At 39.8% G+C, this 26,109-nt stretch overlaps 1 protein-coding gene and 1 long non-coding RNA gene across 18 annotated transcripts in view; one reads left to right on the top strand and one right to left on the bottom strand.

The window, feature by feature from the left end:
- The window catches only part of CFI (complement factor I), a 63,898-nt gene that overhangs the window by 9,047 nt on the left and 28,742 nt on the right, over positions 1-26,109 (top strand). For 9 of the 17 annotated variants that reach the window (XM_070611726.1, XM_070611728.1, XM_070611734.1 and 6 more), the window contains 7 exons: positions 2,742-2,870; positions 14,081-14,128; positions 19,317-19,596; positions 21,143-21,296; positions 24,584-24,756; positions 25,605-25,718; positions 25,859-25,969. In XM_070611726.1, coding sequence (XP_070467827.1) covers positions 2,823-2,870; positions 14,081-14,128; positions 19,317-19,596; positions 21,143-21,296; positions 24,584-24,756; positions 25,605-25,718; positions 25,859-25,969 — 928 coding nt within the window. In that variant the 5' untranslated portion in view covers positions 2,742-2,822. Of the gene's footprint in view, positions 1-1,731; positions 1,829-2,605; positions 2,654-2,741; positions 2,871-14,080; positions 14,129-19,316; positions 19,597-21,142; positions 21,297-24,583; positions 24,757-25,604; positions 25,719-25,858; positions 25,970-26,109 lie in introns of those variants that run through there. The other 8 variants (XM_070611721.1, XM_070611719.1, XM_070611723.1 and 5 more) reach the window with 2 other exon arrangements.
- LOC139082078 (uncharacterized) lies at positions 745-14,375 on the bottom strand. Its single transcript, XR_011537790.1, has 5 exons — positions 13,949-14,375; positions 12,902-12,955; positions 9,869-10,000; positions 4,395-4,452; positions 745-2,447 (listed from the first exon to the last, which is right to left on the bottom strand). It is a non-coding gene; the product is annotated as an uncharacterized lncRNA (long non-coding RNA).

Consider the following 26,109-nt stretch of genomic DNA (forward strand, 5'->3'; position numbering starts at 1 on the left):
ATGCGCTCCCTCAGCTCACACCTGTGGCTCTATGGGGATCTGATATGACCAGCTGAAGGAAAAGACAAAAGCGTTTGTCTGGTTCTCAGATGGGTTAGATCAGTATGTAGGTGCAAGCTGAAAACAGACAGCAGCTGCATTACAGCCACACAGAGGAGTGGTTTTGAAAGACAGTAGTGAGGGAAAGTCTTCCCAATGGGCAGAGCTTCAGGTAGTACACCTGGCCGTTCACTTTGTGTGGAAATATAACTGACCTGAGGTTAGACTACGGAATCACAGGAAACAGTGATTGCCTGGCCGTCTTTTTTCCTAGAATGAAAATACTGAAAGACTAAGAACAAGAAGGTCTGGGGTAGAAACATGTGGATGTACATAGAGGAATAGGGATGAAGTGTAAAAATCTTTGTATCACATGTTAACACTCACCAGAGAACATCCACCAGAGAAAAGACGCTAAATAGCCACCAAAATGACTCAGCCAATTGATATCAGCCAGTCTCAGTCATCAGCCACCCCAGTGCTAGCACGGTGAGCACAAGAATAAAGTGGCTGTGGTAGCAGAGATGGAGGCTACCCATGAGGCCAATAGCATGGACCCCCAAGGTTTACTTAGCTATTGCCATCAACAAATGCAAAATCTGACAGCAACAGAGACCAATGCTGAGGCTCCAAGGTGGCACAATTTAAGAATACCAACTAGTCACTTGGTGGCAAATTGATACATTTGGTCCTTTCGATCTTAAAAGGGCCAGTGGTATATTCTTGCAGCAATCAACATATATTCCAGGTAAGGATGTACTTTTCCTGCCTGCAGGGTCCCAGCTAGGATTATGATCCAAAGGATTACAGAGTATTTAATCCCTTAACAGGGGATCCCATATAACATCTTGCCAAAGTTCCACTTTATAGCAAAGGAGATGTGAAAATGCCATCACTGGTCATATCACATACTGCATCACTCAGAGGCTGGCCACCTTATAAAGCATTGGAGCAGCCTGCTGAATGCAGAGCTGAGGTGCTACTTAAAGGCAATACTCTGTGAGGAGTGGGTGCTATTGTCCAAGAAGCAGCATGTGAATTGAATCAAAGACCTTCATGTAGCGTTGTATCCCGAAGAGAGAGAAGACCCAGGTGTGGAAGCCAAGGATGGAGCAGGAATGACCACACTTACTGTCAGCCCCAGTGACCATCTGGGGGTTTTGTGCTTCCTGTCCCCACAACTGCGGACTCTGCAGGGTTAGAGGTCTTATTCCTCAAAGAAAGCACACTTGTGCCAGGAGGCACAGCAAGAATCCCACTGAATTATAGGCTAGATCTTCTGCCTGCTGCATGTGGGGGTCCTAGTGTCTAGGGACCAGCAGGGAAAAAGAGGAGTCACCATCTTGACTGACCCGGATCATTCAGAGGAAATCGGGCTGCTGTTGTACAATGAGGGCAGGGAGGAATGCGAATGGAATGGAATCACAGGAGCCACTTGGTGCCTCTTGTGACGGTAAAGGGATTGAAACCAAGTGTGGTCTGAGAAGGGAATGGTAACCCGGGACTCAGACCACTCCTGGAGAGGTTGTGGGTCACGCCATCAGGTGAGACACCGAGGCCAGCAGAGGCGGGGGCTCAGGGTGGAGGGGATCTAAAGTGGATAGGCAGGAGGCAGAGGATGAGTACCACCTGCAGCCCCAAGAACAACCGCAAGGGCACTACCACCGCCTTCCTCTTCTAAATTTTTCTCAGGAAGAGAGGCCCACGCAATTTTGAAGAAGCCGCTCTTGAAGCGTATATGGAAAGTAGATCTAAAACGCGCAAATGGTGGACCCTGAAAGACAGGGAGGTGAGTCTCCCAGATCCCCCTTCAAGGAAGGTCTTGCTGCCCAGCTGTGAAGAGCGTGGTCAGCAGACACTTCCTTCTGACCACAACTTTGTCAGATCCTTCAGGGTCGGCCTCAGCTACAGAGAACTGCCTCACCTGAGGCCATGCCTTTCCTGGGCAACCCACACCAGGAGCAAGGCAGGATTTAATGGTCCAGCCATTTCTGCCTGACCCTGTGACAGGCCACACTCACTCCAGAGCCCCCAGGAGCTGGCCAGAACTTTGTCAAACCTGCATTGCAGTCCAATTTCTCCTGCTCACTCCGACTTCCCCTCCCTTCCATTCACATGAGTCGATTCCTAATAAGTGTCTTGCACCCCAAATTCTGTCTCGTGTCTGCTTCAGGAGAACCAAACCGTGACCGCATTTCTGCTATCACAAATATAAATGAATCCTGCACTAGAGTTGGTGCTTCGGCAAGAATCCTTGTTTTGAAAAGTTTTCTCTGCTCAGGGAGTGTAATTGGATCACAGCAGAGCCTGTGCATAGTGAAGAAACTGTGGGGTTGAGGATTTTTCATGTGATCAGCATAGCCTTCAATGTGATGTACTTTTCTTCTTCCCATCTCCTAGTCTTCACCCTTAAGGAAAAATATGATAATTTTATTTTACAAAAAAACAGAAGAAATTTTCTTCCAGCGTAGTTTCTTCCTTCCCCAGAAAACAGAATAGAGGCATTGTTCAGTAACAAGGTGGGGAAATCGTTCTCCTCGGCAGGGAACGCAGTCCCCATTGGTTGCCTTCCTAAGCTATTTACTGGGGAGGACTGTTTTTGGTTTCAGTTACGGTAAAACTCTGGATTTTAGCCAAATTCTCTACGAGTTCAAAAGTACAACACCCTTTAGAAAACTTTCACTTTTTAAATATTTTTTCAGAGGTTAAACATTAAATTTCAAAAGAATATCTGGGGTGGAGGAGAGTCCCCAGTAGAGACGCAGGCCCTGAGTGTCTCCAGCATGAAGCTTATTCTGTTGCTTTTGAGCTTCTCCCTAAGTTTTGGCAAGGTAAGTAATTCAATATTTATGCAAACTTTTAAGTAGATATTTTAAATATTGTAAAAATATAGAAAAAATCTTAAAGATATTATTTTGACTTAAAGATTATGTAGTTCAGTTACCAACAATGGCAGGATATAATCAGTAACAAAGATTTTCTGTTAGTATCCTGATGAAAGAGCTTTAAGAAACTGATTTTTTCATGTGTTCTTATCTGTGCATTGAGCTGAATGAGAATTTTACTAATACAGATCTGTAATTTACAGTAATCATGTTAAGTCAAACATTTACCAAGCTCCTTCTACATTCGAGGTACAGCGCTGGGCAAATCGCAAGACTGATTTCTTCCTTCAGTAGCCTCTGGGTACAGTTATAGAAAGATGATATAAATATGCCAATGAGGAAATAATGAGCAAGATTTAAATAATGTTTGAAAACGCAAGACAAAGAACTTTTACAAGACAGTATATATTTAACTGCCAAAAAGTGGTACAAATATCTTGTGCCAAGGGACTTTAAGGAGAGAGAAATCCCTTCTTGCTGGGAGGTCAGGAAGAGTTTATGATCCCAGTGGGATTTGAGCTAGCCCTATAATTCTGGCTTCTATTTGATCAGTGGAAAGAAAGAGGAACTGATTTCCAGCCTTTCCAGCCTGGAAAAGCAGCAAGTGCTATGGCAGAAAAAGAGCAAAGCCCGAGGCTCCCACAGGTGAATAAGTCCATTTGATCAGAGTGGAGACGTTGTGGGCAACCCAGGGAATTAAAACTGAAAGGACAGATTGTAGCCAGATTGGAAGGTCGTCTATTAAGGTTAGAAATGTTTAAGACATCTCAGATATTTATTGATGATTGCATGCTTTTGTGATCAAAGTGTTTTGAAACGATTCCAAAAACTGTTTTGTTTTAATGCCAGTTTATAGAAGCAAATGTTTAAAGAAAACTCCCTAAGAAATCAGAATTACATACTTTAACTTTCTTGCAACTTTTAACATATATATGCAATGTTTATATTAGAGAACAAATGGAAATAAACTAAGTGCTCACTGATAAGAAACTGATTAAATTGTTGTACGTCCATAAATGAGCTATCATGTAGCCATTAAAATGATGCATTCCATATTTATTGAAATAAGGCTCTTACTAAAATCTTATTTTTGTTAAATAAAAAAATACACACATAAATATATCTGTGCACATGCACACGTGCACACATACACATAAATACACACATATAGCAGTTTATATAAATGGCAATTTAAAAGTTCTTGAAGGGTATATATCAAATAGATAAGAGCTGGTATCTCTGAGTTGTGAGATTACTGGTGATTTTTATTTTCTGTTTTATATATTTATGAATTTTCCAATTTCAGAAATTCTCTGCTTTATTCATTTTTCTTGTTTAAATACCAAATCAAAGTGTTACTTTATAATAAGGAAAAATTGTTTTTTGAAAAATAACCCATTTCAGCCACATTTTCAATTCCTGGAACAAAAACAGAATAAAAAAACAAAACTGAAAATAGTTTTCACTTACAGAAAAGAGTCCCTTTCTTTTACTGAACAATCATCTAGCAATAAAGTTGTCTTCATTCCTTTAAGAAACAGAATTGAGAAGAGTTAATGTCATATTTTTAAAAATTTCAGAACTTCTTAAAATATTGGTTTATAAAAGAAAAATGGAATTGCTTTATCCCACTTGCTGAGAATAACCGTTTTTAAATGGAGGTTACCATAAAGACAACATAAAAGTGCTCAAAGAAGTTTTAAAATGTATCTCCATTTTCAAAATGAAATAAAATGTGTACAGCTGGGAGAAATTTTTGATATTTTGAAAGCTGGGGGCAGATTTCTTTCCATGAATATAAAGCCCCACTCCCTTTTTATATCAAAACATTTTGATGAACTGATTTGGAGGTGGCTTATGTCAATGACAGGGTGGATTGGCAGTGGGATAGACTTGAGTTGTTCTGAATAGTGAAATGAGAATTCCGGTTTGACTGAACCTGCCTGGACAAAGTGGGGGACTCAGAAGGAAGGGAGAGAAACCCAGAGCACAGAGGGAGCGGCTGCCATCTTGACAACCAAGGGATCTCAAACACGGAAGCCAGATGTTTTGGTCACTGTAGTCATCTACTATGATAGTACCGTGCTGGGACATAAGCCCTGACTGGAACCTCACATTTTTATCTTACCCTAAAAGTTCATGACACACCTTGGTTTATGTGGGTAGTATTTTGGAGAGAAAAAACTAGGGTGAAGTTTAGCAGAGTGACAAGATGCTGGAGAGAGAATGTGCACAGGAGGAACATGCAGCACAGAGAGTCATATCAGCGAAAATGGCAGACCCAAACCCTTGTCCCCCGACAGAAAAATAGAATCAAGCAGACTGTCAGAACCAACTTTATGAGAACCCTGATTAACAGTCAAAGGCCTACAGCACTCCCCCCACTCCAGTGAATGCTGAGTGAAGCAAAAGCAACTTAAAAATGGTGGGAAAACTTCATGGCATTTCTACTTGCCCTTGCCCCATCCTGTCCCCAGCTTAGTAGCCGTCTTGAAGATGGCAAGCCACGTTCCCAGTGTGGAACTCTAGAAGGAGAAGAGCAGACTTTACTGAAAAAGAACCATGTTTGTCTGTTCTAAGCTGCGTGGGGACTACTTGGGAGACTGCCACGATGTGCTTGTCTTTGTTTCGTCCAGCTCAGGACTCACACAGAGTGGGACGGCAGCTGGCATGCCTCCAAGACACTGCAAGGCAAACAACCCGCAGCCACCTGGGACAAAAGATTATAACTGAGACATGCAATAGAATGCCAAAGCTTGGGAACAAGAGTTAAGGAGAGCTTCTGTGTGAAATTAGTGTCTTCAAAAGCCCCTGTATATACTAAGGAACTTAGAAAGCAACACATTTGCCCAGGGCAGGACTCACACTCAGAAAAGACCTGAGAAGACCCTAAGCTTACACCCCTAGTATAAGCATGAAGTGAAGGCTAAGGCAGAATTGTAAACGGCCTGACTAAGCGTCAAAGGAGTGCCCTGCACAGAGCCTATTTGCAAAGACCAGGAGAGGTTTGCTCTTGCTGATTTTAGGGGTTTCTTTTCTTACTCTTTTTTCCTTTTTCTTTTCTTTTTCCTTTCCTTTCTCCCTTCCTTCCTTTCTTCTTTCTTTCTCTTTTTTTTTCCTCTCTCCCCTTCCTTTTCTCTTTCTCTTGCTCACACTCTCTCTCTCTGGCTGCTTGTGTTCAAGGAAATTTTTGTCTAAACACTAGCTGAATACAAGGTAAAAGAAAAGAGACTTAAGAGACCACACAGGACAAAAAACAAACTTCACAAAAACAGTTTAGAAAAGTTACTAAACAAACACCTACAGTCTACAGCAAGCAAGAAAAGCAAACCCTAAGGAGAAGGAAGAAGATAACTTCAAGAGTTCCTACATTATAATATTCAAAATGAGCGATCTTCAACACAAAAGTATGAAGTATGCAATGAAAGAAGAAAATATGGCACATTCACAGGAGAAATTAACAGAAATGGTCCCTGAAGAAGAACAGACCTTGAACTTGCTAGACGAAGACTCTAAATCAACTATCTCAAATATGCTCAAAGAGCTAAAGGAAATCAGGAGGATGATGTATAAATAAATAGAGAATATCAATAAAGAGATAGAAATTATAAAGGAATCAGAAATTCTGGAGATGAAAAGTATAATATTGGAAATGAAAAACTCACTAGAGAGTTTTAACAGCAAATTTGAGCAGGCAGAAGAGTAAATGAACTTGAAGATTGGTCGATTAAATTATCCAGTCCCCAGAGCAGAGAGAAAAAAGAATGAAGAAAAATTAACAGAGCCTAAGAGACCTGTGGGACACCATCAAGAATACCAATATATACATAATGAAAATCTCAGAAGGAGAAGAGAGAAAGTGTCAGAGAGAATATTTGAAGAAATCATAGACATAAACTTCCAAAAAAATTGATAAAAGATATGAATCTACAGATTCAGGAAGTTTACCAGCCCTCACGAAGATAATGCAAAGAAATTCATACCAAGACACGTTATAATGAAACTGTTCAAATCCAAGGGCCAGAACAGAAAATCTTGAAAACAGCAAGAGAAAAACAACTCATCATGGACAAGGGATTCTCAGTAAGATTAGCAGAATCTTTCTCATGAGAAACCGTGGAGGCCAGAAGAGAGTGGGATGATATTTTTGAAGTACTGAAAGAAAAGAACTGTCAACCAAGAATTCTATATCTGGCAAAGCTATCCTTTGAAAATGAAGGTGAAATTAAGACGTTCTCAGATAAACCAAAGCTGATGGTGTTAGTTGCTAGGAGAACTGCCCTACAAGAAATGCACTACAAAAAGGAGTCCTTCAGGTTGAACAAAAGGACACTAGACAGTAACTTGAAGCCATATGAAAAAATAAATAACTCCAGTAAAGGTAACTACATAGGTAAATACAAAAGCCAATGTTATTTTATTTTTGGTTTGTAACTCCTCTTTTTATTTCCTACATGACCTGAGAGACAAATGTATAAACATAATCATAAGTCTTGTAACAGTAACACAATGTATAAAGATGTAATGGATGATAATAACATAAAACAGGGGATGGAACCATACAGGAGTAGACTTCTTATATGCTCTTGAAACTAAGTTGGTATCAATTAAAACTAGATTGCTATAAATTTAAGATGTTAAGTTTAATCCCCATGGTAACCACAAAATACCTAAGAAATATACAAAAAGGAAATAAGAAGAGAATCAAAACAGTTCACTACAAAAAAATCAACTGAACATAAAAAAAGGCAGTAATAGAAGAAATAAAGAACAAAAAAAAGTGTAAGACATACATAAAACAGGTAGCAAAATGGCAGAAGTAAGGCCTTCCTTATCAGCAATTAATTTAAACATAAATAGATTCAATTCTCCAATACATAGGCACAGATTGACAGAATTGATTTTTAAAAACCCCAGGATCCAACTATATGTTGTCTATAAGAGACTCACTTTAGATCCAGACAAAAACAGGTTGACAGTGAAGGATAGATAACAATATTCCAAGAAAATAGTAACTAAAAGAGCTAGAATGGCCACACTAATGTCAGACAAAATTGACCTTAATTGTCTCTTGTTACAAGTGGCAAGGACATTAGATGTTGATAAAAGAGTCCATTCATTAAAAATATATAATAATTGTTAACATATACACAACAAACAATAGAGCCCAAAACATATGAAACAAATATTGACATAAACTGAAGGAAGGAAGAGACAATTCTCCAATAATAGTTGGAGACTTCAATACCCCACTTTCCATAATGGATAGAAAATCTAGGTGGAAGATTAATAAGAAAATAGACGACTTTAACAGCACTATAAGGCAGCCTGATCTAACAACTAGACATATGTAGAGCACGCCACCCAACAACAGCACAATACACACTTTTCTCAAGTCGCATGAAACATTCTCCAGGATAGACCATACATTAAGCCACAAAACGTGTCTCAATAAATTTAAAAATATTGAAATCATGTGAAGTAGCTTCTCTAATGACAACAGAATAAAGCTAGAAATCAGTAACAGAAGGAAAACTATAAAATACACAAATATGTGGAAATTAAACAATATACACTCTTTATTTATTTATTTTTTGGTGAGGAAGATTTGCCCTGAGCTAATATCTGTCTCAATCTTCCTCCATTTTTTGTATGTGGGACGCCTCCACAGCATGGCTGGTGAGTGAAGTAGGTCCATGCCCAGGATCCAAACTCACAAACCCGGGCCACCAAAGCAGTGGAGTGTGTGGAACTTTAACCTTGGCCGCAGGGCCAGCCCCTTAATAATATACTCTTAAACAACCAATGATCAAAGAAGAAATCACAAGAGAAATTAGAAAATACTTAAAGATGAACAAAAACAAAAATACAACATACCCAAACATATAGGATATAGCAAAAGCAGTGCTCAGAGGGAAATTTATAGCAGTAAATGCCTACATTAAAGAAGAACAAAGATCTCAAATCAATAACCTACTTTTACACCTTAAAGAACTAGAAAAAGAAAAGCAAACTAAATCCAAAGCTAGGAGAAGGAAGGAAATAATAAAGACTACAATAGAGAGGTAAAATAAAGAATAGTAAGAGAAAAGAAAGAATCAAGCCAAAAGTTGGTTCTTTGAAAAGATCAACCAAATTGATAAACCTTAGCTAGACTTACAAAGAAAAAAAAGAGAGAAGATGCAAATAAATAAAATCAAAAAGTGGAGACATTGCTACTGAGCTTACAGAAATCAAAAGAATGATAAGAGAATGCTATGAACAATTACATGCCAGCAAATTAGATAACTTAGATGAAAGGACAAATTCTTAGAAACATAAATTACCAAAACTGACTCAAGAAGAAATAGAAAATCTGAGCAGACATAAAACAAGAGATTGAATCAGTTTTAGAAATAACTTCCATCAAAGAAATGTCCAAACCAGATGACTTCACTGTTGAATTCTACCAAACATTTAAAGAATTAACACCAATCCTTCTCAAACTCTTCCAAAAAAATGAAAAGAAGGAAATACTTCCCAAGTCATTCTAAGAGGCCAATGTTACTCTGATATCAAAGTCAGACAAAGATATCACAAGAAGAGTTACAAAGTAGAGATAAAGGCTACCTTCCCTGCCTCTCCTACCCCCACATCAAAAATTCCCACAGATTTCTAGTATTCTTCATTCCTTTGTGTAGATCCAGATTTCCATCTAGGATAACTTGCCTTCTTCTTGAAGGACTTTCTTTCTTTTTCTTTTTGACATTTCTTGTAGTACAGATATGCTGGTGATTAATACTTCTTGTATGTCTAAAAAGGTGGTTATTTTGCCTTAAATTTTGAATGATATTTTTGCTGAGTATAAAATTATAGGTTGACAGAGGTTTTTCCAGGATTTTAAACATGTTGCTGCACTGTCTTCTCACCTGCAATATTGATGACAGCTCTGCTGTCACCCTTACCTTTGTTCCTTCACATATGTGTCTTTTTTTCTTTAGCCGTTTTGAGGATTTTTCTATCACTGGCATTTGAGAAATTTGAGTGTGGAGCTTCCTTCATGTGTCTTCTGCTTGAAGTTCATTCAGTTGTTTGGTCTGTGGATTTATAGTTTTCATCAAATTTGGAAAAATTTCAGCCATTATTTCTTGAAATATATTTTCTGTTCCCATCTCACTCTCCTCTCCTTTGGGACTCCAATTACATGTATACTACACCACTTGAACTTGTCCCACAGCTCACTTAGACCCTGTGCTTTTTTTAAAATTCTGTTACTTCCACGTTTCATTCTGGGTGGTTTCTGTTGATAAATCTTTGGGTTTGCTAATCTTTTCTTCTGCAGGAAGACATTTTTCAGTCTGTGTGGTGAGAATAAGCACTATTCATGACCTCGTTTGAGTGTGGGCCCTATTACCTTGAATTCTTTTGGGTGGTTCTTTCTCAGCCGCCAGTAGTTTCTTCACACCCAGGTGCTGATAAATACACAGCTTAACACTCAAAGGGGATCTGTTCTAGCTCCAAAGTTCTGTCTCTATGCCACTCACTTCTTCCCAGTACTTCATTCTGCGAGCTACTGCTGCCTTGATCTCCCCAGACTCCCAGCTCTGTCTCTGTGCCACTCACTTCTTCCCAGTACTTCATTCTGCGAGCTACTGCTGCCTTGATCTCCCCAGACTCCCAGCTCTGTCTCCTCAACTCAGGGATTCCCCTCTCTGCACCATCATCTGGAAACTCTCTCTAGGCAATCAGATGGAACAACTGTAGGGCGATCCTCATTTGTTTCTCAATGGAACGCTACCCTTCATTGCCTGATGTCCAGTGTCCTGAAAATCATTGTTTTCTGTATGTTGTCCATTTCTTGATTGTTTTAGGCTGCAGGGTATATCTGGTATCTATTACTCTATCTTGACTGGAAACAGAAGAATTCCCATTTAATTTAGATTAACTTTAATTTAAATAACCACATTTTATTAGTGGCTATTGTATTAGCACAGTTAACAACTGCTGAGATTTTTGAGGTTGAGTTTTTAAAATACAAATGTAAACTTCAAATGGGTACTTTTTTTTTGCTTATCCTTTAATAGACATTGCATTATAGATGGAAGTTAATTCTGTCAACTCTCAGTTCAGCCCCAATACAGGCAGTCTCATATACATTATGCATTAGACTTGTTCAAACTCACTTCAGGTAAGTTTCTGTCATCAAACTCTGTGTTATTACATTTTCCTGAATTTAAATAGATTCAAAATAAGCAATGTTATCACAGTGACTATAAGGAAAAAGAAACAAAAGTTGAGTTTTTCAGTTTTTTCATTCTAATGGCCATTTGGAATTTTTGTACAATATGAAACAGTAAAACGGTGCAGACTGAAAGGTGTAATATTTTTGTTTGTTAAGTACAAACAGTAGTTTATACAGGAAATAATTTACTGAATTTGAATAATATTTATAAAAGGAAATTTATTCTTTTTATGTATTTAATTGTTGTTAAACTGTAATATTATTATTCATTACTGCAACAGACCTCTATACAGGTATAATTTTTCCTTTTTCATTAAATACATCAGTGTAATTAAAAATATTTATGTATTGGTTTTTTCCTTACTTGTACTGTACTATGTATTTTACTTTTTTATTTTTTACAAGCATGATTTTTTATATATATATATATATATATGAATTTCAATAAAAGAAAGTGTTTGCTGTTTACATTTTTCTGCATAATTTATTATTCATTTCTTTCATGATTTTTACTGGAGATAATTTTGTTGTATGGGAAGGTGTTTAAAAAGTATCTGCTCTGTGTGACAAATATACTAGGCTTGCCATTTGTCAATAAACAACTTTTTGCAGCTCATATTCCAGACAAAGTGCTCATTTCTTTAACACATAGACTTCCTACAAAAACGAGGGAAAAAATCTAGTATATATCAGCAAAAGATATGGTTAGTATAAGGAGAAAGAAATACAAATCTCTCTTAAAGTTTAAGCATATTGAAAGATATTCAACCTCACTTATTGGGGGAAAAATGCAAATAAAACTGCTCCGAAAACATTTTTACATATCAAATTGGCAAAGATAAAAAAGTTTAATAAGGTATATGTTCTGTGGTCAAGAGTATGGAAAGTAGACACTGTTGTATGTTGCTGATGGGAATGCAAATTAAAACAACCTCTATAGAGAGAAATTAGGCAATATCTTTCCACATTAAAGCTGCTCATTCCTTTGCTTCTGCAATTTCGCTCCCAATACAGACAGATATACTTAGCATACGTGGGAAATGATGTGTATTATATAAAGAGATTTGTTACAACGTTGTTCATGATAACAAAACATTGGAAACAATATAAATGCGCTTTGGGGTCTAGTTACAGGGGCACAGGTTGCAAATTGCCCTGGTGTTGGGGGGCAGTCAGAGAGTAAAATATGGGCTCACATATACAAAGCTGATCTCTGGAAAGATTCACAACGAACTATTAAGTGGTTGACTATGGTGGGGGTAGGGGGGGTGCCTGGGTAGGCTGAATGGATAAGGGAAAGGAGGAAATATAATTTTTACAGGCACCTCTTTGAACCTGTTTTAACATTTTTGTTTCCTATTTTTAGAGAATCATTTAAAAATGAAATAAGAACAAAATTCCAGCCATCTTATATTTATTATTAAAAAAACAAGACCAAGAAACTAGGCCAATAATTTTTTTTTAATCTCTGAGGCAAAAATAATGGAATCGAGAGGCCAGCCCAGTGGTGTAATGGTTAAGTTACTGCGCTCCACTTTGGCAGCCTGGGGTTTGTGGGTTCAGATCCCAACCATGGACGTACACACTACTCATTAAGCCAGATTGTGGCAATGTCCCACATATAAAATAGAGGAAGATTGACACAGATGTTAGCTCAGGGCCAGTCTTCTCACCAGAAAAAAAATAATAATGGAATTGATCCCAAAACAAAATTCCCAGTTTTTTAAAGAGAACAAGGTACAAGAGCCCCTCTTACCTGCACACACCAGACAACTATTTTCCCACCATTTCCAACAGTAACATGCTGGCCCTGGGAAAAGAGAGATATTTATTTAAAAAATAAAAACAAACAACAAAGACAAAAATAACAAACGTCTTTATCAAACTTTCTATGTGACTTGGAAAAATGCATCATTAGGGATTAATAGAGAAACATTCTCTATTTTTTTAAAAATCTGAATGGCTACTGGTTGAGGGGCTGGTTGTTGGGATGTTGGGGGCATAGCTTTATATTAGAAAAAGGTATGATACAAGATGGGCAGATGGAAGGAGAGGAAAAAATTGGAGAAAAAAAATTGCTAGTGAAAACTACGACAGGAAGGAACTGAGCCATAGCGTGTCTAAATGGAAAGGCTTCTGATATGGTTGTTAACTTTCAGGATATGAGTTATTTATTCACATCTAAAAGAGAGACAAAACTTCATATTGTTTACTCTTTTTGAAGCTTTTCCATTTTTTTCTCAATGTTTTCCAGGAAAATCATGATTGTACCAGTTGGTTAATGCCATAATAATGCAATCACCACAAAATCTCAGTGGTGTACAACTTTACTTAGTGTACGAGTCTGCAGGTTGACTGGGGATCAGCTGATCTAAGCTGGGATCTGCCGGAGCCATTCTTCTCTGCCAACCTGGCCATGTTCCTATAGCTATAGCAGAGTAGCAAAGGGACAAACCCAGGTGTACAAGTACTTTCCAAGCATTTCTTATGTCACATCTGCTAACTTCCTGTTGACCAAAGCAAGTCACATGGCCAGGCCCAGAGTTTAGAGGTGGGGAAATGTACCCTGCCTCTATGAGAGGCACAGCAAAGGACTGGGATGAGGGGAGAGTAGAAGAATTGGGGCCATATGCAATCTACCACAGTCATCATCATGTTAGCGTTTGTACAGGATCTTAAATGTCTGTGTGTGCTTTCCCACATATTTTTCATTTGATCCTCATGATAGCTTTGTGAGCATATTATTTTTCTTTTCCACCTTTTATAGAAGAGGAAACAGAATCAGAAAGGTAAAATCACTTACCCAAGATCACATAGCTAGTCATCAGTAGAAGGGGAACTTTCTACTTTTTTTACAAAAAGCAGTAAAAAGAGAAAGTGATGGACTTTTCCTGGCTTTGGTCGTAGTTAATCATTCTTTTTCCTTTTTTTATAGATTGAAGGTGAAAAGCAAATGAGAGGAAACGTGCTGAAGAAACCACAGGTAAAGCTGTGTTGCTGTCTGCTGGGGTTGAAGAGGAGATTGTTTTCTTTCTTTGTTTTCTAATGACCAATCATTGCTCTAAAATGCTTCATTGTAGTCCTGCCTAGAACAAAAAGACAAAGTTCACGTGAAAATAATTGCTATATCATTAAATATTATTATTTTTTTGGAGCATGCTCGGCTGCTTTGATTCTGTGACATCTCTACAGCACGTGTTCCCATGGTCACCATGACAGGGAAAGAGAATGCTGGGTCGTTGAGCACTGGCAGTTAAACGCCTCTACCTGAAACCAATATTTGTTACTTCAGCTTGTATTTCATTGGCCAAAGCAAGTCCCCACCATGTCCAACCTCAAAAAGGAAATGCAGTCTTCCCATTTGCCTTGAAGTAGAGTAAAATAAGATTTTAGTAAACAGTGTTAATGTTTACCACAAAGATAAACATTAAAAAGTACTTAGATCCACCACCCCATCTTATACCAGCAACTCTACACATAATAGTTGTTATTTTAGTTTCTGTTATTTTATATTATTTATTTGTTTTCATTTCTGTTATTGTGGGAGGAAAGGAAGTGACAAAGTCAATATAATTTCAGGTGATGGTTTAAATAATTTTGATTATTAATCTTAATAGCACCTACAAATTTTGGAAAGATGGGCGTACATAAATGTATGAGGCATAGTCTATATTCTGTCTTCAGGCAAAGATTTATGTACAAATGCATTCACAAACCCCTTTAATAATGTCCTCAAAGGTCATCAGCCCACTGGTCTAGACACTGAGGATCCATAGACACATGTGACTTACCCAGTCCCGTTAGAGTTAAAGGCCTCTGTCATCATGTTTTACACAGTGGACAAAGAAACCTCCTCTTACTGTCCCCAGCTATTGCCTCACAATAATTTTCTCTCTCTCCTTTGATTAATGCCATTGTCAATAGCCACTGTATTGGTGTTAGCCATTACCATCAACCTGAAATTTTAAATGGTAATATTATGATAAGACTGGTTCCAATTTAGAATAAGAAATTGTAGGAATAGGAAACTGATATATCTAAGGCAGTCTTCTCCACTGCGTTCTAATTACCCCTCCTCCTATCCTCTCCTCAACTGTGTTTCAACAATTTTGCTGCCTCTCCATTAAAGCTTCAATCTTTCCCTTTCTGTTAGATTCCTGACCTTGGCCTAGAATTATGATAAAATCTCTTCTATCCCAGCAACAACAACAATCTCTCTTTACTCTTGGTCCCTTTGTGCTACTGTCTCATCTGTTTCTTTCTCATTCAAAGCCTAACATTTAATCTTTTCTCTACTGAAAGCATAATGACATTACTTTTCATTTAATTGATTTTTTATCAAATTATTTCATGTATATAGTTTACAAAGGCAAATAATACCATAAGGCTCAAAACCATGGTGATTTTTAAATGTTTAATAATTTATTGGGCATAGATACTGAGCGGTCAGATAGGATCAATTATCCTTGCTTATAATGTGAAATACCCCACCACACCCCTCTGCACCCCTGATTCTCTCTGTCCAGAGACAACCACTTTCAAATCTTTGCTGTTTCTTCTGCTGTCTACATCAGATTTCTTAATAAAATGTTCATAAAACCATTTCTTTTAGCCAATCCCCTGGTTTTTTAGCCACTCCGTCTTCTTCAGTGGTACTAGGTGTCCCTATTCCTTGGCTTTTCTGGGGTTATGTAGGGGGAATTTGCTTTATTCTGATGGCCTTCCCTCGTTAGGCTTGGGATTCCGTTCTCTCTGGCCTGCTACATCCGTTAGTAGCAGCCCATCTGCTGTCCAGCTTCCAACATTTTGACAACCTCTCGAGTCTGTAGTCTTCTCCCCATTCTCTTTAGCCTTATTGGTCATGCCTTTGTTAAAAAATCCTTTTAATCTCATTTTATTGGGGCTCGGAGAGGAAGCAGAGATGTTTTTAAAGTCTCCCATGTCTAAGCACAAGACCAATCAAAGCAGTGAGCCTACACTCTGCTTCCCTTTCTTCACTTCCCATTCTGGCCTCTGCTCACCAAGGTCTGCTTTCTGCCTCTGACATTCAGCTAAAACCACTTCTTCAAAGGGTCCCAATGACTCCTGTTCATCAAATTCAGTGGGCTTTTTCAGGCTTCATCCTCTGAAGGCCTCTGCCGCATTAGACACAGGAGCAACACTGTGGCTGGGAAGCAAAGTCTCTTTTGCTTGTTCCACATCTTCAGCTCCTTCAATGTAAATTCTCCTCAATGTTCTCTCTCTGTTGGGTTTTTCCACCATTCATTCAATGAATACCCCCCTCCCTGCCCCCATGCCCCGAATGAGGCTGAGCTGGGGGTCCGAGAAGCTTTCATCTGGAGCGAAGGCCAGAGTTTCAGTGATTACACAGGACATTGTAACTGCTGTTATATCACTGCTCCTGGGACTAAAGTCTTTTAATTTTTTTTGTTTTTGCTCTAAGAGTGACTGAAAAGTTCCAACATGTGCCCAAGTTTCTATCCAAAGATTAAAGAAAAATGAGACCTCAGAAAGGATTTAAAGGGATAAAGTTGGGAAAAAATCGAATTGTTTTCTATTTGCACCCATCTGGAGCATCAGTCTTTCAATAGAAGAGTGATGCATAAAAGGTGGCAGTCCTTGCCATCAGGGCACTTCCCTTCTTGTCGGGGAAGATCCAGGAGCTAAGTGATTACAAAAATGGCAGCTCTAATAAGCGCTGCAGAAGAGGTACATGGAACCATGAAAAGCATGCAACTGGTAGACTTCGTTCTAGATCAGTGTGTTAAAAGCCAGTGTAGTGAGTGACCAGTTTGTCAAATTTTCTTGTCTCTATGGCTATTTAATGAAGTTCACTGAAAAGCATATTGGATAGAATGACTTTCACAGCTTTTGCAAATTTTTGCATGGTTATAATTGACTGGATTATTCTGCACTTAAAAAGATTGTTCACTTTGTTTCTGCTCTTACTTGCTCTTACTGCACTGGAGGGCACTGAAGAAGAGAAGGGGCTCTCATTGCTCCATCCTCATTGCTCCATCCTCATCGCTCCCATCCTCCAGACGATCGACTAGGGGACACAGAGAGAACACTGGCTTTCTGCAAATGACTTTTGACCCAATTGGCCTGTTCCCAGCCCTCATCATATTTCATCTGGATTCTTGTATGTTTGATTGGCCTGTCTGATCTGATCTCCAGAAAGATCTTCCTTAAATGCAAATTTGCTTCCCTGCTTAAAGTCCCTCAGTGGCTCCCGCAGGACCTGCTCCCTTCTCCACCGCCCCCCCGCCTCCACACACACTCTGTTTTCCAGCCTCCAACACGCTGGTCTCTTTCTCAGTCCTGCCTGGGGTGCCTACCCACCAGCCCCTCTGCCAGCTGACGACTCCTCAGCACCCTCAGAACCCAGCCCAGACATCAGCTCTTCCTGGAGATCTTCCCAAGCCTTCTGTCAGGCGAGGGCCCAGAACACTGTTCCAAAAGCATCCCTGGCCCACATCTGTCAGGGAAATGTCAGTCAGGCTCACCTGTCTCTCCTCGGGTCGGTGTGCTCCCTAGGATGGGACTTTTAGTCCTCTGGTCTTCATCTCAGGCCATCCCCCGACACAGAATGGTGCTTACTATCTCGTTTATTGAATTAATTGATAACTGAGCTAATGGTCTGTCTTCCAAGCTTCAGACACACGTTCCCTTTCCTACAAAATACCTACAGGTACACGTCCTTCAGGCACCTCAGACTCAATAGGTCACAAACCAAATTCATAATGCTCTACCTTAACTTAATATCTATTTTTTTAACTTTTTATTAAGATTATGATAGTTTACAACCTCGTGAAATTTCACTTGTACATTATTGTCAGTCATGTTTTAGGTGCACCACTTCACCCTTTGTGCCCTCCCCCCATGTCCCCCTTTCTCCTGGTAACCACTGATCAGTTCTCTTTGTCTGAATGTTTAACTTCCACCTATGAGTGGAGTCATACAGAGTTTGTCTTTCTCTATCTGGCTTATTTCACTTAACATAATAACCTGAAGTTCCATCCATGTTGTTGTGAATGGGACAATTTTATCCTTTTTTATGGCTGAGTAGTATTCCATTGTATATATATACCATATCTTCTTTATCCAATCATCAGTTGATGGGTTAATATCTATTTTGATTAATGGCATTATACACCCTTATAATCACTCCAGCTCAAAACCTAGGACTCACCCCCAACCCCTCTATGGATTAAATCGTCCAATCCTATGGCTTTTGTCTGCTCGAGGGTCTTTCCAAACCATTCTCATGCTCCGTTCCTGCTGCCTCTTCCTTCCCAATTTCCTGACCAGTGAGCACACCATTTGAAGTACTCACAACCTCGTGTGCCCATCTGTTGAGACTGCTCACAAATCCCTAAGTACATTCTTCATCATCCCTCCTGGGTTTTGCCAGCACTTGTCCTCCCTCACCTTGCTCAAATGCTACCACCTCCATGAGGCCCTTAACCTCCCCCTGGAAAGACTTCCTCTCTCCCAGTCGCATTCTCCAGGAGTAGTGTGGTATTTGTGCCACTGTTCTGTCTCTTACCACAGTCTGTCTTGCACCCCAGTTATTATGCGTGTTTCTATTTATTGCCTAGATATCAAGCCCCAAAAGACAGAGCCCATGTCAAGGTCATCTTAGCAGGACTTTGCACACAGTAGGAGTTTAACAAATGGTTTTGCATTTATTTATAGAAATAATCCATTTCATTCTTCAGTCCATTCCACGAGACTATATTTAGCAGCAAATGTGTTACTCCTTAACATGACTGATGAGATTCATTGGTTTCTTCAAAGGCAGAATTTTATGTTGGCTTTAGGATAATAAAGCTCCCATTGATTTCATGCCTCGTATCTGCCAACCGTTATATGCGTATTATTTCTGATCCCTGAATAACCTTGCAAAATAGAAGATATTACCCCTATTTTGCTGAAGAGGAAACCCACGTGTCACAAGGGTAAGTAGCTTGCCCAAGGCCATTTGGCTGTAAGTGCCCACGCTGGGATTAGAAGCCAGGTTTGTCTCATTCTAAAAACCACTAGACCAGAGCACCCTGTTCTGTACTGTGGGGTACGCGGGTCTGTTTTGTTTCTTGCCTTCACTTACTCATCTTCAAAAAGAAGGTTTTAGTTTTTTGATAAATTAAGGTTTGTCTTGTGTTTTATAGACCTGTTGGACACCAGGCGCATCTCAGGAAGATCTCCTGGAGGAAAAGTGCTTAACTGAAAAACACACACATCTTTCCTGCAATAAAGTCTTCTGCCAACCATGGCAGAAATGCATCCAAGGGAGCTGCAGCTGTAAACTCCCTTATCAGTGCCCAAAGAATGGTACCACCGTGTGTTCAACTAATGGGAGAAGCTACCCGACTTACTGTCAGCAAAAGAGTGTTGAATGTCTTCGTCCAGGGGCAAAGTTTTTAAATAATGGAATATGCACAGCCGAAGGTAGGGAGAGGCCAGCTTATTCTATGGTATAAGAAGGAAATTGTCTACCATACTTTGTATTAGAAAATACTTTTCCTATGAAATGTTATGATGAGAACTCAAAATTCTTCTCTAGATCCTCAATAGTAATGGGGGGATAAATAAAGAAATTAAGGGTCACCAGAATCTAGCCAGTCCTTGAGTCCGGAGCACAAGGCCCTGAGGCCAGTCCTCCCCCTCAGTGCCCATGCCGTTCTCTGCTGCCCATTCCTTCAGAATTATCCCCACGCTCACTTCCACTTAGCTGAAGGCATTATTCCCAGAGTCATTGAGTTGAGTTCAAAACCCAGGGAAAAAGTCTTTACATGAGATTGGTACTGAAATGACGCCTTTCTCTGGACCTCTGGCCCCGATAGTTTCTTCCAGCATCCATCCCATCAGCCCCTACCCCTCTCCCGAGCCCCGACCCCATTGCAACTCCCTGGTCCAAGGTGAGCTCAGGCCACTGCTCACCTAGGACATACCCCTAGCAAACTTGGCACATCCGATCAGAGAGCTCGTCTACGGTCGTCCAGGTGCCTAAGGTAGTGAGGAGGCCGGGACCCTACTCTGTGGATTCATGGACTGCTTAAGATTAGGGACCTCCCTGTCAGCCGGATTTAGTTGCAAGCCCCTCCAAGCCCCAACTCAGTTATCAACAAGCTATGTGGCCTCTCTGGGCCCCAGTTTCCACATCTGTAAAATGTGGATAATAGTAGTTCCCAACTCGTAAGACTCTTGCGAAAATGAAATAAAATGGTGTATATAAAATGTATGAAGCTTTTCCTACAGTGTTCGGTGCATGGAAAGTGCTCATGAAATTTTAGGGTTCACAGCACACCTCAGGCTTGTTGTCGTCTGATATCAGTTATCACAGACACTTCATGAATTTACAGAGGAACACTTAGAACATTCGTTTTAAAGGCACCATCACACACACCAGCACACAGTAGTCTAAATATTTTTGTGATGCTGAGTTAAGATGTGGAGGTATCGTGAACAAGTATTGTGAACTATTTGAGCTCAGCTCTGTTACCCGCTGGAGAGGGGGGAAGTAATATGCAGATTATTTGTTCAGTGTCAGACATTTGTTCTCTTAAATAGCTGAGAATGCAGAACCCTCTCCTCCATTTCCATTATTTGTTGGGCTTACTTTTAAGAGCATGGACTTTGGAGGGAGATCAATGCAGCAGGTTCAGATTCCTGGTGTCACCACTTGAGCAAGTAACTTAACCTCGTGTCTAAAGATGGAGAAATTGAGGCTCCTCGTGTGTGAAAACGAGGATGAATATTGGCCGTAATCTCGACGGGGTTAATGTGGGATTTTAAGATATTCTACATACTGGACAGCACAGCCCCTGAGACGTAATAAGCCCTCATAAAACAACTGCTTAGCATTATTTGTTAGAATCTCTCTGGCATTCAAAGTTAATTTGAAATTATGTATTTTATTATTTTAAAGGCTTTTAATCAAGAGGAGAAAAAGTGAATGCCTAAGTATTGCTCATTCTTTTGGTTTTTAATTTAGGGAAATTTGATGTTTCCTTGAAGTATGGAAATACAGATTCAGAGGGATTTGTTGAGGTAAAACTTGTGAACCAGGAGAAGAAAATGTTTGTATGTAAAAGGAACTGGAGCATGACACAGGCCAACGTGGCCTGCCTGGACCTCGGATTTCAACTGTGAGTGCTTCTGGCGGCAGGTTTTCCCAGGGTCCATTTTATCGTTCCAACTGTTTGTTTTTTGATTGCCTAATCTTTCGGTGCCTCAACTTCCTCATACGTAACCTGCAAATATTAACTTCCTGCCTCATAGCGCCAGCCTGAGGATTAGATGCGTTCACGCTTGACTACCACTCAGGGGGCTGCTGAGCACAGGGCCCGCATGGCTGTTAAAGATCTAGACGCAAGTCCTCGGCTGATGCGGAGTCCCACACGCCTGACCGTCTCTTGTCCCATCCTGAGTGACGTCACTTCTTCATACCTCATGCTCTCCACTTACGCCTTCTCTCTTTTTCTGTTGATCAACGTTGCAAAGATTTGTCTATTTGATTAGGGTGTTTTTATTTTTATATTTATGTAATTATCTCTTCTTTATTTTCTACTTCATTACATTTTGCTGTTATCTTTGGCTCTCTCCTTTTCTCTATTGTATTTTTTACAATTCCTTGAGTTAAATGCTTAACTCATCAATTTTCAGTTTTTATCATTTTCTACTCCAAGCATTTAAGGTACAAATTTCCCTCCGGGTAGTTGCTTCGTCTGCATGCCATAAGCCTCCATAAGCAGTATTTTATTTGTCGTTCAGTTCAAAACAGTTCCTAATTTTCAACATAATTTCTTTTTCAACCCATATGTAATTTAGAAGTTTCTTTTTTAAGTTTCCTAATGAATATATTAGTTTGCTTTTGGTTAACTTTTTGTTATAGATTTCCTGTTTAATTGTATTGTGGTCAGATAATGTCTCTCTATGATGGCAATTGTTTAAATATTTGTTGAGACCTGCTTTGTGCTGAGTGTATTTTAAATGCTTCATGTGCAGAATTCTATGTAATAAATATGTTATCCATTAGAATAAGCAAGCCTGTTAACTGGCTTGTTCAAATCTTTTCCCATTTATTTACTTATGAGCTTTCTGTGTCTTTATCTTTTATGTGTGTCCCTTATAAACAGTGCATATTAGATTTTTTTTTTAAATCCAATATGACAATAACTATCTGAGGAGTTTAGTCCACTTATATTATTGTGATTATTTACACTGCTGAATTTATTTTTCCTATCTTATTTTGGGCTTGTTATTCACCTTACTTTTTCTGTGCTCTTGTTTCTTCCTTTTCTAACTTCTATTAGGTTATTAAAGTTGTTGTTGTTTTTCTTAATCTTCCCTCTTTTCCTCCTCTACTTGGTTTGGAAATTATATACATTCTATTTCTATTCCTTTAGTGGTTACCTTTACATTTATACCATGAATCCTTGTCTTCGGAACTCCTCGAACTCTTCTGGAACATACAAAGAATGTCACTACCCTACCAAGTTTCCAGTATTTAGTTCCACCTTATTTTTGTACAACCCTGAAGTTAATTGCTATCATTATAAAATAAGCACTTATTATTACTGTTGTTCAGTCAGTGCTTTCTCAGATCTACTTCATGTTTACCAACTTCTTGGTTTGTTGTTGCTTCTTTTTTTTTTTTTTTTTTTTTGCTGAGGAAGATTTGCCCTGAGCTAACATCCATGCAAACCTTCCTCTATTTTTCAGTATGTGGGCTGCCAGCACAGCATGGCTGCTACCAGAGCAGTGTAGGTCCGTGCACGGGAGCCGAACCCTGGCTGCTGAAGTAGAGCACACTGAACTTAACCACTAGGCCACCAGGGCTGACCCCTCCCCCCCCGTTTTTTTGCTGAGGAAGAGTCCCCCTAAGCTAACATCTGTGCCAATCTTCCTCTATTTTTTCGTATGTGGGCCACCTGCACAACATGGCCACCAATGAGTGATGTAGGTCTGCACCTGGGAACCAAAGAGGAGTGTACTGAACTTAACCACAAAACCACTAGGCCATGGGGGCAGCCCCTATTGTTGCTTCTTACATCTCACTCCTTCCTTCTGGATTCAATTTCCTTCCTCCTAAACCATATCTGCTAGTAGTTCATTAGTGAGAATCTCTTATCTTTAAATTGACCCACAGAGTATTTCTGATTTTTGATCGTTTATGACCTACAACCTATGATTAAACTGAGGGGTGAGCTCTCCCAGTCTTTGAACTTTCCGTCTTTTGCTCTTTTCATATTTTGCATAAGCTCAGGGACAGACTTCTCTGATTTCAGCCAGTGGGTATTTCCCTTACTTCCTTAAGAGCTCATTGAGGGCATTTATTGTATTTACCTAGTACTCCTAGATAGTTTCAGGGTGAAAGACTTTTCAGATTGTTCACCTGTCACATTACCCCAAATGGCTCTCATTTGTTCTTATATTTTGATGATGTTTTGTACAGTTTCATGACTGCTATATTCTCACTCTGGATCTGAAATAATTAAAAATACCTTCCTTGTTCCCTTTAATTGTTCTCTTTTTGCCTTTCATTCTACTTTATCTTATGTTTATATTGCCGTTACCACCTAATTTTTGTTTACATTTGGCTGATGTGTCCTTGCTCAACTTTTTATTTTTAACTCATTTTCTTCACTTACTTCTAAAGAGAAGCAGGGTGCAATTGAGTGGGCTGGAAGGTAGTTCGCTGTAACTCATCGTCTCTAGAGTATTGGGTCCTTGAAGTAGACTTTTACCCGCACAAATTCTGAATGAATGGAGAAGTCCAAGCAATGGCATACAGATGCCAAGATATCACCTTAACACTGTCAAGGCTGAATTGAGGATGTGGCTTAGTGTAAAAGCAAAATGGACCTGCCAGAATGAAACTAACTTAACCTTGTAAATCCTACACAGCAACAGGGCCAGCCAGTTAAGCCTCACAGCACAGGACGAGTGGAGGGGCCCCAAAAGGAAAAGATGGAAGAGCTGGGCTGCTTGCCTGGTTTATATTTCCAAAATTCCCTCATCAAATTAATCCACTCCTTTTCCTGGAGAGAAGAGGAATTAAGAGATGGAGAGAGGCCAAGAATGACACATCTCAGGTTGGAAGGAAATATCAAGAGTGTGGAAAAAGAAATACTCCTCCTTAACAAGAAACAGGGGAGAGGAAACCAGTATTTGCTGAGTGCTTTCCGTGTTTTGAACTTTGGCTAGTCAGTTTAAATTGATTGTTTTAGTTAATCTTTACAAAGCTTGGTGAGACAGTTATGTGCCCTTTCACAGAAGAAGCGATTGAGGCTCAGAGAATTTAAGCATCTTGCACAATCTATCACTCATGAGTAGAAAATAGGAGGACCTTAGTCTCTTACCTCCCACAGCAAGGTTTTAAATGCCGAGGATTAATAATTCCACCCTAATATTTCATTTATTCTATTTGCAGAGGAGCTCATAGTACTCAAGGAAAATTTCCGTTTCCTGAAGAAAATTCCACTGAATGTCTGTATGTGCGTTGTCGAGGATTAGAGACCAGTTTGGCTGAATGTACTATTACTAAGAGAACAACTAACAGTGCCTGGGGTTTAGCTGCTGTTGTGTGTTACACCCAGAACACAGGTTGGTAGCGTTCTTGCCTGATATGTTCCCTTCTTTCAGTGCTGTTTACTTCACACCAAGTCTGTAGGAAACAAACTAATAATGGCTACCCAATTGCCAGTCACAGAGGCCAAATCATGTTTTGGTTTTACAGGCTAAATTGGTGCTTTTCCCCTTCTTGCTATTCAGATATTGCTTCTGTCCGGGTTCCTATGTGGGAAGCAAAGTCGCTTGACTCTCCTTTGCTTCCTTGAACGTCTGGATTAAAGTTAACACAGCAAACACAAGGCAGTCAGACATCAGAGGAAACCTCACGTCACCTTTGAGAGGTCCAACATATACATTCCTTTAAAATGTTTAAGTGACCACATCCAGGCCTCAGTTTCCAGGCAGTCACTGCCACTTTTCTCCTCCACCCTGACATTGGAATATTTTAGCCATATATGTGGTGTTGAAGGCCAAAGCCACCTTCAGTGCTAAAAAAAAAGGTGCCATCAAAATGTAAATGGCACTGCCCACGCAAGTCTTGGGGCCAGTGGAGAGCCGTGTGGCAGCCTGAGAGGGAGGCTGACGTGGCGTCTGCCCATCAGCAAGGGCTCCTGGCTCCTGAGGCCCCCTGTCCCAGCGAGCACAGACCTCCACAAGAGATGCTGGCTTTCAGAGATACTGAAAGGGCCTCCACAAGGCAGTGTTGGCATTTATTTTCCTTATTAACCACATATACTATGTCGATGTTACCAATATATTTTATTATCACTTTTTATTTGATTCTTGACTTGATCTTAATGTCCCCATTCTTGCAAAAATGTGAGAAAGGTGTCACCCACACTCCATAACTAAATTTCACAAAGATAATTACTACTTTACAGTTTTGCCAGAAAATGAGTCCTTTCAGTGTGTGAACGGCAAACACATTCCTCGAAAGAACGCCTGCAATGGTGTCAATGACTGTGGAGACCAGAGTGACGAGCTGTGCTGTAAAGGTAGGGACGTCAGCCCTTACATCCCCCGAAAGCGTTCTTCAGACGAGAAAAGTAGAAACAGCTTTACCACTGAATTTGAGATTCCCTCTCCTTCCATTGTAAGAGTGAGAACAGCCCCTCTCCTGTTCATGTCTGCGTAGGGTGCCGAGGGAGAAGTTTCTTTTGTAAGTCGGGAGTTTGTATTCCAAACCAGCACAAGTGCGACGGGGAGGTGGACTGCATCACCGGAGAAGATGAAATCGGTTGTGAAGGTAATTTAAGTTTTGTGGGCACATTTTTCGTTATTCAATTTGAGAATTCTGAAACTTTCTTTTCGGTAAATTGTAATCTTAAGTGACCCCAGGAGGGTGCCGCAGTAGCAAGACTCCTGAGGGGGCATTTGAAGAACTAC

This window comes from Equus przewalskii, chromosome 2 (genome assembly GCF_037783145.1).
Source record: "Equus przewalskii isolate Varuska chromosome 2, EquPr2, whole genome shotgun sequence".
Taxonomy (NCBI): domain Eukaryota; kingdom Metazoa; phylum Chordata; class Mammalia; order Perissodactyla; family Equidae; genus Equus; species Equus przewalskii.